The 13,139-nt window shown below is 41.9% G+C and overlaps 1 protein-coding gene across 1 annotated transcript; it reads right to left on the bottom strand.

Annotated features, from left to right (window-relative positions):
• Window positions 1–47: 47 nt before the first annotated feature.
• Window positions 48–12,030, bottom strand: fbxo46 (F-box protein 46). The gene is made up of 3 exons (XM_015015816.1): window positions 11,601–12,030; window positions 3,131–3,734; window positions 48–2,425 (listed from the first exon to the last, which is right to left on the bottom strand). Exons 2-3 carry the CDS (start codon window positions 3,608–3,610, stop codon window positions 626–628), a joined length of 2,280 nt encoding a protein of 759 aa, XP_014871302.1. The 5' UTR covers window positions 3,611–3,734; window positions 11,601–12,030; the 3' UTR covers window positions 48–625.
• Between the last annotated feature and the right edge of the window lie 1,109 nt (window positions 12,031–13,139).

The following is a 13,139-nucleotide window of genomic DNA, read 5'->3' as shown; positions in this document are numbered from 1 at the left end:
CAAATGGCATCTTGTACAACCGGAAAAAAAGAATCAAGTTTGCTTTATACAATCACATTTCTGTAATAACTCAAAACATTCTGCACTGAAAGGTTTTACATGTCCCTTGAAGCCCGTCTGTACAGCTAAACATGGATGCTTGGGGCAAAACACAACGCGGGCCACGTGTTGGGAGCTGAAAGCACACTGGTGGGCATTACATTTCTATACGTCACTTTATGAATGCTAATCTCAATCCAAACACTGCAACGTTTTTACATAAAATCGCCTACTGCAACATCCATGTGCATATTTAAACAGAACCCCCTCAGAGACGAGACTGACAGCAGCAGGAGAGGACCCCAACCCTGGTGTACAAACTTTTATTAGCCACTCTAGGGGGGGAGAGAAGGATTCTGGAGCAGTTGGAAAGAGAAATAAAAAGGCAAGGAGTGTGATGCTTCGCTTTCTTCTTCAGATCTCAACCTCTCTCTATTGAGAGAAAGAAGGAGAAAGAAGAGGAGACAAGCAAACAGTCTTGGAGTGCTGATTCCTCCCCCGTTGCCCTCTCTGTACCCCAGTTCTCAGACCAGTGATGTAGAGACGGGAGGAGGTATGCAATGAGATGAGTCTTGGTTTGCACCCTCTACCTGGCCTCCTCCCTCCGTTCTTCCCTCTTGGTGCGGATGGGCTGGGAGCCGTCAGCAGGCTGCTGCACCCAGTTGTTGTCATGGAGCCCAACCCGGCAACCCGGAGTGTCCTTGTCCGTACGCCGGCAACACATCCAGTAGGAACGTCCGTAAGGCAGGTCATGGTGGTAAGGTTTGGGGTGCCAGCGGCACAAAGAAACGTCCCCACGCTCATACTGACGCTTGCACTGTTTGCAGGGGTCGTCTCTGTAGAGGGGGTCCTGGTTCCAGCGTGAGTCCACCGCGTGCACCCCGTAGGTTTCGATCAGTGCCTTAAAGTAGTGGCAGGTGCACTTAAGGGCCGCCAGAGAGCGAGTGGGTAGGTAGCTGAAGATGTTCACCATGATGTGGTCGGGGAGCAGCAACATGTACTGTCTTGGCTCGAGGAGCCGCTGGATCTGAAACCGGATCTCCAGGAAGTCGTGGGACACATGGCGGTAAAGGCGACACAGCGAAGGGTCAGAGCAGTCCTCCCTGACACCAGGGGAGTCTGGACGTGTCGCCCGCTCCACTGAGCCCACTGTTACCCCTGTGCCAGGACTGTTGTTGTTGGCGCAGTCCAAAGAGCACATTCCTGCCCCGCTGCCAGATGTCTTTGCAGTTATATCGTCCTCTGGTCCCCTAGGGGACTGAAGGAAAAAGAGCTGTCCAGGAGGGGGATCGTCTGATGATGGGTCAGTTGAGCTGCCAACACCACCACCACCCCCTCCCGCTGTAGGCATTGCGAAACACACCGTTTCCTCCTGCACATTCTCTGTGCTGTCCTTGCCGTAGAAGACACACTGGTCCACAGCACCCGTCACCACAACCTCCACATGGAACCCGGTCACTCGTTCCCTCCCGACACCCCCTTTCTTCTCTCCTGTGGAGAGTTCCTGGTTGGGGTCCGGGGTGCCGCAGGACGGATTGTCTTGATGGAGATCTCCGTCTGGTTTGGGGGTGGAAGCTGTGGCGGCAAGCAACAGACTACTGGGATCTCTTGAAGACGGACTGACGAGCTGGTACAAGTCACAGGTGATTTTCTCTTTGGCCCTGGCAGCTGCCTGGTTACTCCCCCCACCACAGCTCATAAACATACAGCGGGACCGGCCAGCTGGCTCCAGTTGTGAGCGCGGGTCCATATTTGACACTCTGAAAGCTATCCTCACCTCCCCATGGGTGTGGTTGGGTGGTGGAGGTGGTGTTACAGTGTCCCCTCTTCTGAGCTCCCCATCTCCATTTTGATTATTTGAGGGTACTCCAGATCCAGAACCCAGATGGAGGCGATTCTCAAGGGTCTGAGATTCAAAGTGTGCGATGGCCTGAGCCACCCTGTACGACTCCTGCTCCTCCTCGAACTCCTGGTCCGTCTGGATTGGAGATGATGGCTTTTGGGATTCGCTAGCGGCTTGACTGTCTGAGCCGTTTGATTCAAACAGCATGGGAGAAGGGTCGGAGACTGTACCTTGGAGCAGAGTATGTTGGTTGGGGGGGAAGCCCTGACTATGAGTGCTGGTTAGCGACTGGTGGTGGTGCTGGTTTGAATGAACTGCCACAATGCCCTGAAGGGCCATGGCGGTCCTCTGCTCCACCAAGGCAACCATCTCAGCCACAGAAAGCAGATCTGTCTCATTCACACCTAATGGTAGCTCATCAGGGCTTGGAGGTCGTATGGAGGTGTCAGGAGTCGGCGCTTGGGAGCGCGTTGGAGGGTCGTAGGATGAGCACCGCCTTCGTCTTTTGGCTTTACTGCAATCTGTTGCCCAGTTACCTTTAACCTGTGGAAACAGAAAATGATTTAATTAGAGGCCACACACAATTTTATAGCTACACAACATTCTGATAGCGCTAGATAGTGTGATGGTGATCATTAGCTACAGTACTGTCTATATACATTGTAATAACCTTGAATGATATCTCTTCAACTGTAGTCACTCATAAATCAAAGGATGGTGGAAAGCCATACAGATATCGTCAAATATATTTGAATGCATGTAGTCTGTGAAATACAAGCAGTCCTGTGTGATTGCAAGATGCAGAGACTAAATTTGCACATTAATGTTTTATTTTATGTTTTTCTCTCCATAGAAGCTACTCCTGATCTGGCATTCTGTCTGACTTTGGCACCTTCCTGGAGGAGGGCACTAGCTGAAATAATGCTGTCATCAACTAATTGTTGTCCCTTTTCTGCTATTAACCTTTTACTTTCATTAACATAGAACATAATCCTACATCAGTTCTGTTTCTTTTAGTGCATTCTGCTCTGTGTTTCGGTTGTGGAAAATGTTCCTGGTACTGATCCTGGATCTGCTGGAGGTTTCTTCCTGATAAACAGTTTTGCTTCAAATGAACTAAACACTCTGGAAAACCTGTTCTCCTCACCTGTGGTGGCACTACACCAAGGACCACTGAAGGAAACTACATGAAAATCTCTGAAGACGACATGTAAAAGAGAGACATACACCCCTCTGTTAGGTTCTCACCTTCATGGCACTCGGTCTGGGCTGGCCTGCTCCACTCAACTGGTGTGCAACAAAAAAGGCAATCTTCTCCTTTGTGTTCCCTGGTTTGATAACATACCAGGTGTCCAACAGCACACGCCCATCTTGCATCTGAGACCCTGTAGTTGGTGGCGAGGGCGGAGCAGGAGGAGGCTGAGGGGCCTGGGTTTGTGTAATGGCCCCAGATTCAAGCTCAGGTTCAGGTGGCGTGTTCTCTGACCCCACATCCTCCTCCTCCTCCTTTCCCTCCCTACCCCCAACTATCATCCCTACATCTTCACTTTCTTCTGGCGTCCTCCTGGCACCTTGCGAGAGCTCAGCCTTGCAGACTGAGGGGGAACCTGCCCCACTGGCTCCCCCACTGTTGCCCCCCGACCCTGGACTCCGAGCTTTGTTCTGGGAGTAGGTGCCGAAGGGGCGAGGGCACCACAGCCGGATGTGGGAGAAGGTGTCTCGGTCCATCAGGATGAGGACCACCGTGGCATATCTGCATCTATGCTGGCCAGCAAACACCAGGAGCGCTCATCGTTCGTCTCTGTTCCAGTAGCCACCAGACTGGCACCAAGACCAACACCGGGCATAAAACCTGCATCAAGAAAACAGAAAAAAGGTCAAATCAGGGTTTCTGCAGGTTCCACTAACTCAAATTAAAGACTTAAGACCATTTTAAAAGCATTATGCATGAAATTTAAGACCTGTATGAAATGAAAATTGAACAGAAATACAAAAAATACAATTAAAAACAAACTACAAAATATTAAATACTGAAAGCACATCTACAAATCATGATGTTTTTTAAAGACTTTCTAAGGATGCATAGACACCCTGTAAATACATGAAGGGATGGAGTGAGAAATGATTGCGAAAACTCCACATTTTATCAATTTAAAAGTGCAGATTAAAAAAGCTCACCTGCAGAGGGATTAAATTACATGATCAATAACTAATCGAGGCTCTACTGAATAGTTGCCCTCAAGTAATCAAACAGTCTGAAAGCATTGCAAGCCCCAGTGCAACCACTAGTGTTTAGAAGAGACAACATCACACTCTTACAGACACCAGTCACAAATCCTCTGCTTCAGACTTTGGCCAAATTTAATCAGTAGTTGCATTCACTTCTGTGCAACAAGACCATCTCCCTCACTCCATGGTCTCCAGATTAAATTAAAGGGATTGCATTTCGGGTTTCAAGATGAAAGGGATGAACGATGGAGCACAAAAGCACCAAATGGATCCTCCTCACCCTCTCTCTGCATCTCAGCATTTCAAAGAGGTCTTGACTTAATAGGAGGCAACACAGGGAGGAGCATCCAGGCATATGCTGGACCTATTTTTAGAAAGCAGTGGCGGGGGGGATAGGAGTGAAACCGTTGTTGCTATCCTCACTTCTTCCTTGCTGGCTATACTACAGAACGAGGTGGAGCTTTTCTGTTCACCCGGCATCATTTGCTTCTGTAGCAAGGGCGGCTGCAGGGTATGCCAGGGACGGGCCAGCATACTTTGGGACAGACGAAGCAACGAGCCTGACCCACTGGTAAACTGTTTGCACTTACTCCATTTGCCCTAAGATGCTCCACAACTCTTAAAAATAAAAACAATAAAGTTCAAAGTTACCATTTATATAATTAAAGCCAAATCTGGATCAACTTTACTAAAAAAAAACCATTTGACACATTAACAAATATCAGATTTTTTAAAAAAAATGTAGTTCGCTTCTTAAGGCTTTGAATTTTTCCAAATGAGGTTAAGTTATTGTTGGTGGGCTTCATTATCTTTGGCAAAACGAGGTCATATTGCTGCGAGTTCACTGGAAAAGTAAATGAGGTTAACTAGTTAACTCCCGTTTCTCTGTGGAGCCTCATCTGATCTACATTCTGCCACCGTAGTTTTCATACCATCTGCACAAATGTTGTAAAATCAAAACATTTACTCCGTTCATGACAGTGAACTGACAAGTCATTGCATGCCAACATGGCCTTAAATCCCACTGATATGAATATTTTTAGTCTGAGCTGCTTTAAAATGCTGAAGTCTGCTAAAACAGCTGCCAGGTCTCTGGTTATGATTTAACTTTCACCTCAAAAACTTGATTGACACCTTCAATAAGCTCAGAGAGACAAGACCACTTTCTACTACAAGTAAAAGGACCATTTTAGAGAATAACTTTACTGAACCTAAATGAGAAAAAGTCTGGATTAACCATTTAAAAAGGCATGTGATAAGATAATTCACTTGTAAAGAGCCTGTTTAGTTGGTTGACAGCAGTCAAAGCTCAAACACACACACAGCTCTTAAGAAAAACAAAAAAAAATTGTCAAAATGGGCTTCTTCAGGACATCGGTTATGTAAATAATTGGCATTTTCATCTTTAAATCAAGACAGAGCACCTGTATTTAATCATTTTGACAGATTTATTGAAGCTCTTTTGTAATCAACAGTGGAGAAATAGAAAAGGTGACTGCAGCTGGCAATACTGTCAGTTTTGGGGGCTTCAGACATTCAGATTTTTTTTTTTTTGTCATTACGATAAAAAGATTTTTCACAACAAGATATAACCCCAACCCTACCTGTTAGTCTGACTGTATTGAACACCCTGTTCTGACAGATTTTAGTGCCCAATATGCCTAGTATAGAGTAGGAAGTGTAATGGGAGAGAGAGATTTCCTAATATACTGCAAACCTGGAAAAAACAAGATCAATAAATTTTATTAGCTCTGTTGGATCTGAAACTTTCCTTTTGTATTAACTGCTCCCTCTGAACAAGGGTTCATTATTCATGAGGAAACTATTACAATTTAGTCTTAAGGTAAACGGGAAGAAAAAAAAAATTCTTCAACACTGACTCAATACAATGCTGTGAAAAAGAGTCTCAAAATGAGAAAAACAATTCACACAGTCTTGCTCTAAATGAAAAGTTGATCAGCTGGGCTATTTAATGAACGATTCCCGCATTCAGGAGGAAACTTGAGCCGCCTGTTTGGGCCATTTTAGAGCTAATTTGACACGTATGCGTAAGGGTCACTTGTTCTTTTCTGTGTAACACACTGCATGGGTGGTGCGTTATACAGTTGGACTAATGGATTGGCTCAGAGAGGCGCAAAAAGCAAACACCTCCCACACAGTGTGGTGTAGCAGCATAAATGCTTCCTCTATAATCACACAGCAACAACTCATCTAAGAGCAGACAGATTATACTGTAGCAAAGAGGCTGAAGAGGCTTTTTTACTGCATTTTCTTCAGGGATTGGACTAGTCACAACTAGTTTTATTCTCCAACTCTTTCTTATCCACCATGATAACCACAGATTCATGCAATATGTTGGTCCTATCATGAAAGACAGCCAGAAGAGAACTATTGGCTTTTGCTTTTCTGGGAACTTGGCAGTATTTGGAGATGAGATATTATCTCGATGACAACATGAAAATTAAGAGGAATCTGGCACGGAATCAAACCATATTCTGTTTAAACATTGGCACGTCCTCTTAAATGAAATAATCTGCTTTTCAATGAGAAAAAGGTTCAAAACCTTCTCTCTGCAAACATGACTAAATAGGGGTACAACAGTCTAAAAGCCAAAAAAATTCTAAAACATTTAGGATTACAGAATACTTTAGCTTCAGCAATTAAATGTCACCTGGCAACATAAACATCTAAGAGTGAAAGGCAACACTTTGACTGCTAGCACAATACAAGAACCCACAGAAATAGAAATGCCTGGTAGCAGTACAGAATATTAATTCTCATCATTAGAAATAAGCGTGGACTGTCTATTGGTATCAAGATATACAAGGTTTTAAAAAAGTAACCGCTACAGTTCTAATGGTTTAAAGTTTGTTTTAATTAACAGCAGAAAGTCAAAGCAGCCATTTCGCTCCAGACAGCAGGAATAATTGTGTTCCTACATACTGCTGGTCAGCTGGCTGATTAGATCCAGTTGCTCTCTGAACTTGGAAATTACATTCCGAGTTGGAAAAATCAACTGGAACGCCCTTTAAAGTCGGAGTTTCCACTATAAAACAGGGAGCAACTCTGACTACGTTCTTTACAACTTGTAAGGTCGAATTTGCACGTCATTATGGCCGCTCCTCGCTTAAATACCAATAAAATGTGGTGGATACTTGTTTATTTTACACATGTAAGAGTGCATCTAAAACTCAATGTTATGTGATTTTTGAAACATTGTAGTTCTAGAAAGCAAAATGATGATTATAAGAGGTACAATAATCCTCTTACAGAAAGCTGCCCTTTTGAAATTCCAACTTAAATAGAACGATTTTACCTCAGGTCTGATCAAACCTAGATCCAAGATAAATGGAACGCAGCATAAACTAATAAGGCTGCTTAAAAATACTTCCAGTTGGGGAAAACAAGCACTAAAAGTGAGCCACCTATCATTTTTATTATGGTACAGCAGCCAACTGCAGGAATGTTCAGACGAATTATTACCAGCCAATATCAGGTATAGGTAGTACTTTTTCAATTAAGTCAATGTTTACTCTATAATATTTTCTTAAAATCCAAGTGCTAAAACACAAAAGTGTAATAATAAATATGTTATTAATTTGACACAGTAGGAAAAAGTAATTAGATCATGTCATACATATCTGCAACATTTGTAAAACATACTGTGATATTCTTAAACCATGAAATGTCTTCTATAGGTTGTAGTGTGAAAATCTAATAATGGCCCAAGTCTGACATATAGACTTTGACATATAGACTTTATTAAATGAGGAAAATTTCTTCTAAATGAGTCCAAGTTCTGAAAAGGGATTGTGACATTTTGTGCCGTGTACCTCAAACCCAGACAGCTGAAGGGATATTTATCTTTTGTCTTTAATATTTCACACAATTTAAAGTTAGACCCCAAGTAACAGATGAGGCACATTTACACATGCACTTTATGCATCGTTTACTCCTCAAATGAATCTCTGCAAATAAGAGTCTGGGTTTGAATTAAGCTTTCTGCAACAACCTAATCCATCAAATCCTGTCCAAGCTCAGCAGCAGCCAGTGGAGCTACAGCGACTCTGCAGACTTAATCGTTAGAAACCCAACCTGTCTGACAGACTGTCAAGAGAGAATGAAGATTTTTCTGTACGTTTCCAGCAATTAACTGGTTCCACACACCGACGCATGGAAGCATGCAGTCTGCCAAGTTTGCAGACTCATCAACCAGGAAAGCCCAAAATGAAGAGGCACATTATTCAGCAAGGGCTGGGGTTGGTTTACAGTTGGATATCTATAAAAGGTCAAATCAAACTTAACAGTGTGTATTCACCTCAAACGGGATGTGTTAATTGGATCAGAGAGAAGGTATTTGTTATCCAACCTATGTCAGTAAAGTTAATCGATAATACAGAGTGCAACATTCCTCCAATGTCCTGAAGACTGAGGAGGAGCTTCTGATTGCAAAATAGCCACGCCACACAAAGGAGCTTCCTTCAAACCATCAGAAACCTTCAGATGACACAAAAACACAACAGGTTCTACTGTCTGAACGGTGAAAGCCCGCTTTTTGTTCAACTTTCAACATTTTCAAAGATGTTAGACTGTTAGCATCTTTCTAGAAATTTCACCAGCATCACAATGAACGATTCAGAAAATATCCATTGTAACAGCTGTGCCGTATATTAATTTAAATCAGGTTTCCAGTGTTTAGATCCTAAAACAACATATCTTTCCAAACTGAAAATTGATCAGTCAATCTGAGATTGATGGTCCGGATCTACATACAGTTTCAGTCAGACTAATATTACAAGAAAGATAAATAGTTTTCACCTATTCAAAAACAAACACTAGAAACATGAAATTTTAATTTTATTCGGCTTGGGTTTTTCTCTGGACACCATCGCTTCCTTTAATCACCCTCTCCTTATTTGCACTTCGCTACCTCCTTTGCTGGGTGGGTGTGTTCAGACAACTATATCCTTGTTTAGCACCTATAAAACTTGGCAGGCTGGATAAGGAATTCAAGCAATCATTTCTACATGTTTGATCATAATTTTAGGGCGTCTCGAGTTAATAAGAACCAAATGGTTAAAAAAGAAAACAAGCTGAAGAATAACTCTCAGTTGTGTCCGTTAGACGGTCATGCTCTGAGGCATTTCATTCATGTCAATGTGCGAACCGCAGCCATAAATCCACCAATCAACCTGGCACGACCCACAAAAAAGAAAGAAAGAAAAAAAAATAAAAACTTTACAAAGTTTCCCTCTGCCTGTGTGTCTTTGAAGACAATGTAACAGCAGATGAACGCCCAGCAGGCCGTTTGTTTAGCTCACCGGTGACAGAACAATAGAGTGGAGCGCGTCGCTCCAGCAGTCAGATCAGGAACGTGAGACGACACCTGGGAAGAGTGACCGCCAGCCTACACGGCCGTCTCTGACTGTGTGTGAGAGTGAGTGGCAGCATGTTCGTTCAGAAATATCGTCACAAACCTCGATAAGACCTCCAGTAACACTTCTGTGTCAGCACAGTGATCTGTTGTATTGACCTCCAGAGAGGAGCTTCAGTCACGCAACGTCTAAATAAATGACATCAAACCACTCAGAGAGAGGGCTGCGTCCACACATACTTACACTAAGAAAGCAATAAGGTCAAATACTAGGACAGAAACTGATTTTCCTGAAAGTATACATTCATTTATGTAGGTAAGCATTTGGGTAGAAAACAATCTCTCAGTACAAGTACAATTTATCATAAAACACAGCCGAGTATTAGTCTGTTTCCCAAAATAGGCCGATCATCAGTGTTTAACATCATTTTAGAACAACAAATACAACTATTTATATATTAAAATATACTTTCTATATGTTATTTTATATTCCCGTTAAATGAATGAAACTTGTGCGCTTGAACAGCAGCATAACCGGAACTCCATAGAATATTTTTGGAGATAATTTTACAGCTTCCTTCTTTTGGCAGTTTGTCAACATTTTCTAATTCTTAAGAACATAAAATCATCACATCGGCCACTCCCACTCTGAAACATGCGAGTACCACGGACACAATTTTTGACATATGAACCCAAAGTCATGATGGGCAGATGGCGAAACTTGAATTGATGTAAAGTCCTTTGTATTCTGTCAAGAATTATATCATCCGATTGTTTTCTATGTATATTTGCCACTCAGAAAATGAGTACGATAAATGTCAAACTGAGATTATTTCATATTAAATCACAATATGATTTGGCAGCACAGTTGAACTGCATGCAATGTGAAATCATAATACTTTATCTTAAACAACTCGTTTTGTTACTGTTGAGTAATGGGATTTTTCTCCTCTCCCATCCTCATTCTGCTGTCAAATGGAATGACTACGACTCTGATGACAAGCAGTCGTTTTCAGTTAACAGCAGCTGAGTCAGAAGTTCTGACCAACCCTTTATTGTCAATAACTTCAGGCTAATTCATAAACTGTTTTCACATCTTTTTTTGCCAAATTTAGGCATACAACAACTGTACGGAATGTAAACAAACACAAAAGCAAGTGGAATTTTGTTAAAACCATGAATAAATTATGTGTACAAAAGAAAAAAGTGAACAGACTAAAAAGAGTCTTTGGGGTAATGAGATGTCACTTGAGGCATGTGGGCTTGGAAGATTGGGAGGGTAGGTTTTTATCTCGATTAGACTATTATTCANTGCAAAAAAATGAAAGAACTGACCAAATGGGCGTTGTTCTACAAGTGATCTTTTCAGAATCCAAGTTTTACAGAATGTCTAATAAGCAGTTTTAACTTGCTGTAAAAAGCACCTGAATAGCTGTTTGATTACAGAAGACCTCTTCAAGATCTTAACCAACATGCACAACACTAAAGATTGGATCGCAGTTGTTTTCTTGGAGAGAACCACACATCGTGACAGGAGCACGTTAAAAAGTCGATGCACAAAAAATGTCAGATTGTTGTCCTCACTGTGACTAAAGTTTTCTAGTCAAAAACGCAGGCCCGCAGCTCACTCTTTGGGTAAATGTGTTAACTTTCCAAAATATATTGGGCACAAGTTGAAACGACATCTATATCTGACGTGACAGTTATAAGGAGAGATGGGGCAACAATACCAAAGAAGAGCAAAACCAAAGCCAAAGGAGATTATTTTTACCCAACATTAAATTTAAATGTCTTTAACCAACTACCAGCTATTTAAGCAGTGAGCTAGCAAAGCGTCGCTGGGACATAAATACCCAGCAGACCAGAAGTCAAACAAAAACTAGAGAACTACAGTATTTAATTAACACACATCTGTTCAAGTCAGCTTTTTTAAACCGATTATTCACTTCGGTGTAGAGAAAGATGAAGTTATAGAAAAAACAAACCCCTCCTGAGCTAACGAGCTAGCTAACTGGACAACACAACTTACCTGCAGAATATTATAACAGAGCTTTCCTCTGCTAGCAAGCTTCGATTAAAAAAAGATTTTAATTTATGCTGTGGGAGTAGAAATACCTGGTAGGTTGTTCTACACGGAAACCCCACGATGAGCAGAAGGTCGGTGACAAGTCCTTGTTAGCCGTGTTTTCTTCCAACCAAACTAGTCTAATACAGGTGACACGAGTTGACTATCCCGAGTCCACGTAGCTAGGCTAACCAGCTAGCAGGCTAACGTCGACATTAGCCCACAGCTACTTTCTGGTTTATCAACCTTGCTTAATACTAGCCACTATCGCAGCATTTCAGCCTGTCAGTTCCCTGAAGAGAATCCTCTTGACCGTACGTCAAACCAGGTCTCACAGCAATCTCTCTTCCGCTGTCTATCTAGAAGTGTCACAGGCTTTCACAGTATGTTCTCGGGGATACCAAAATAATCTGTGTTAAAACGGCGAGAGGAGGAAGGCCATCTTGTTGACAAGCAGCTGCATAAGTCCATCAGCCAATAGCAGCTCAGAGTCGGTGGTGTGCCCATATATGGTGTGTGCTCAGCGCCCTCCCTCTCCACTGCCCCACGGACTCCACACCGGCCACACTGTGACACCCCAGCATCTAAAGGTCACTGTGTCAAAAACAGGTGGGAAAACTGAAAGCCACACTAACATGGCGTATGTTCGTTCTCCATAAAATTCACACGTTATTAGAGAGAGAAACATCTTTATTAGACTCCTTTTTATTGTTTCATCAACGTTATAGGTTTGTGTTACTAAAAAACTTTTCAACCAGTAATAAATCCTGCACAATTTAACTGAAAGATAAGCAAATCTATTAGGTTAAAATTTAAAAAGTTGCAGTGATTTGCATTGTCAAGTCTCCACAGTTATTTACCTGATACTTTATTGGAGCACTTAAAATAAAAAAAAAAAAAATCACCTTTCATTTTTCTGGTAATAGCAACTCAGTCTATCTTATTAAAGTTTCCCAGTATTATCAGATTATGGCAGACTTCTTTTGTGCACAAAACTCTAAAGATCCACAAATTTTATGTCAGATTTTATTCCAAAACTTTTTTTTTTCCCTGATGAAAAGACCCTGTTGTTGTTGATGATTTTTATTTTTTATTTTACAGCAAATCTGAGAAATGAAATTGATCCTTCTCACTAGCTTTGTAGCAAACAACTGATTGTTTTGGATCCAAACTGATTCTGAAGCAATCCATAATTTTATTTAAAATAATGTTCCATCTGATGCGGTTACCTCACTACATGATGCTGCCACTACCATTATTTCACAGTAATTTTTTGTGATGCAGAGAAGAGAGTTGCTTCTCTGCCAAGAAAAACCTTTTAGAATTATGGTGCTAAAAATTAAAGTATGACTACATCAGACTGTATACAACATTACCTCACTAGGTTCTGGGAGATTTTAGCCAGGCCTGGATGTTTTACTGCTTAGTTCAGACATTTGAAGAATACAGAAGAATGATGTCATTTTGAACACAGTCACCATTGGGCAGAAATTCCTGCAGCTCCTTCAGTGTTGCTGTGATCTTGGGCCTCCTGGTACTCTCCTTAATTAGTTTCTGTCCTTTCTTAATCAATATTGAAAGAAAAACAT

This window comes from Poecilia latipinna, unplaced genomic scaffold, assembly GCF_001443285.1.
Source record: "Poecilia latipinna isolate Pla-1442-1.1 unplaced genomic scaffold, P_latipinna-1.0 Scaffold72, whole genome shotgun sequence".
In the NCBI taxonomy this organism is placed as follows: Eukaryota; Metazoa; Chordata; class Actinopteri; order Cyprinodontiformes; family Poeciliidae; genus Poecilia; species Poecilia latipinna.
The sequence above is the reverse complement of the archived record's forward strand: the minus strand, read 5'-3'. Positions and strand labels throughout refer to the sequence as shown.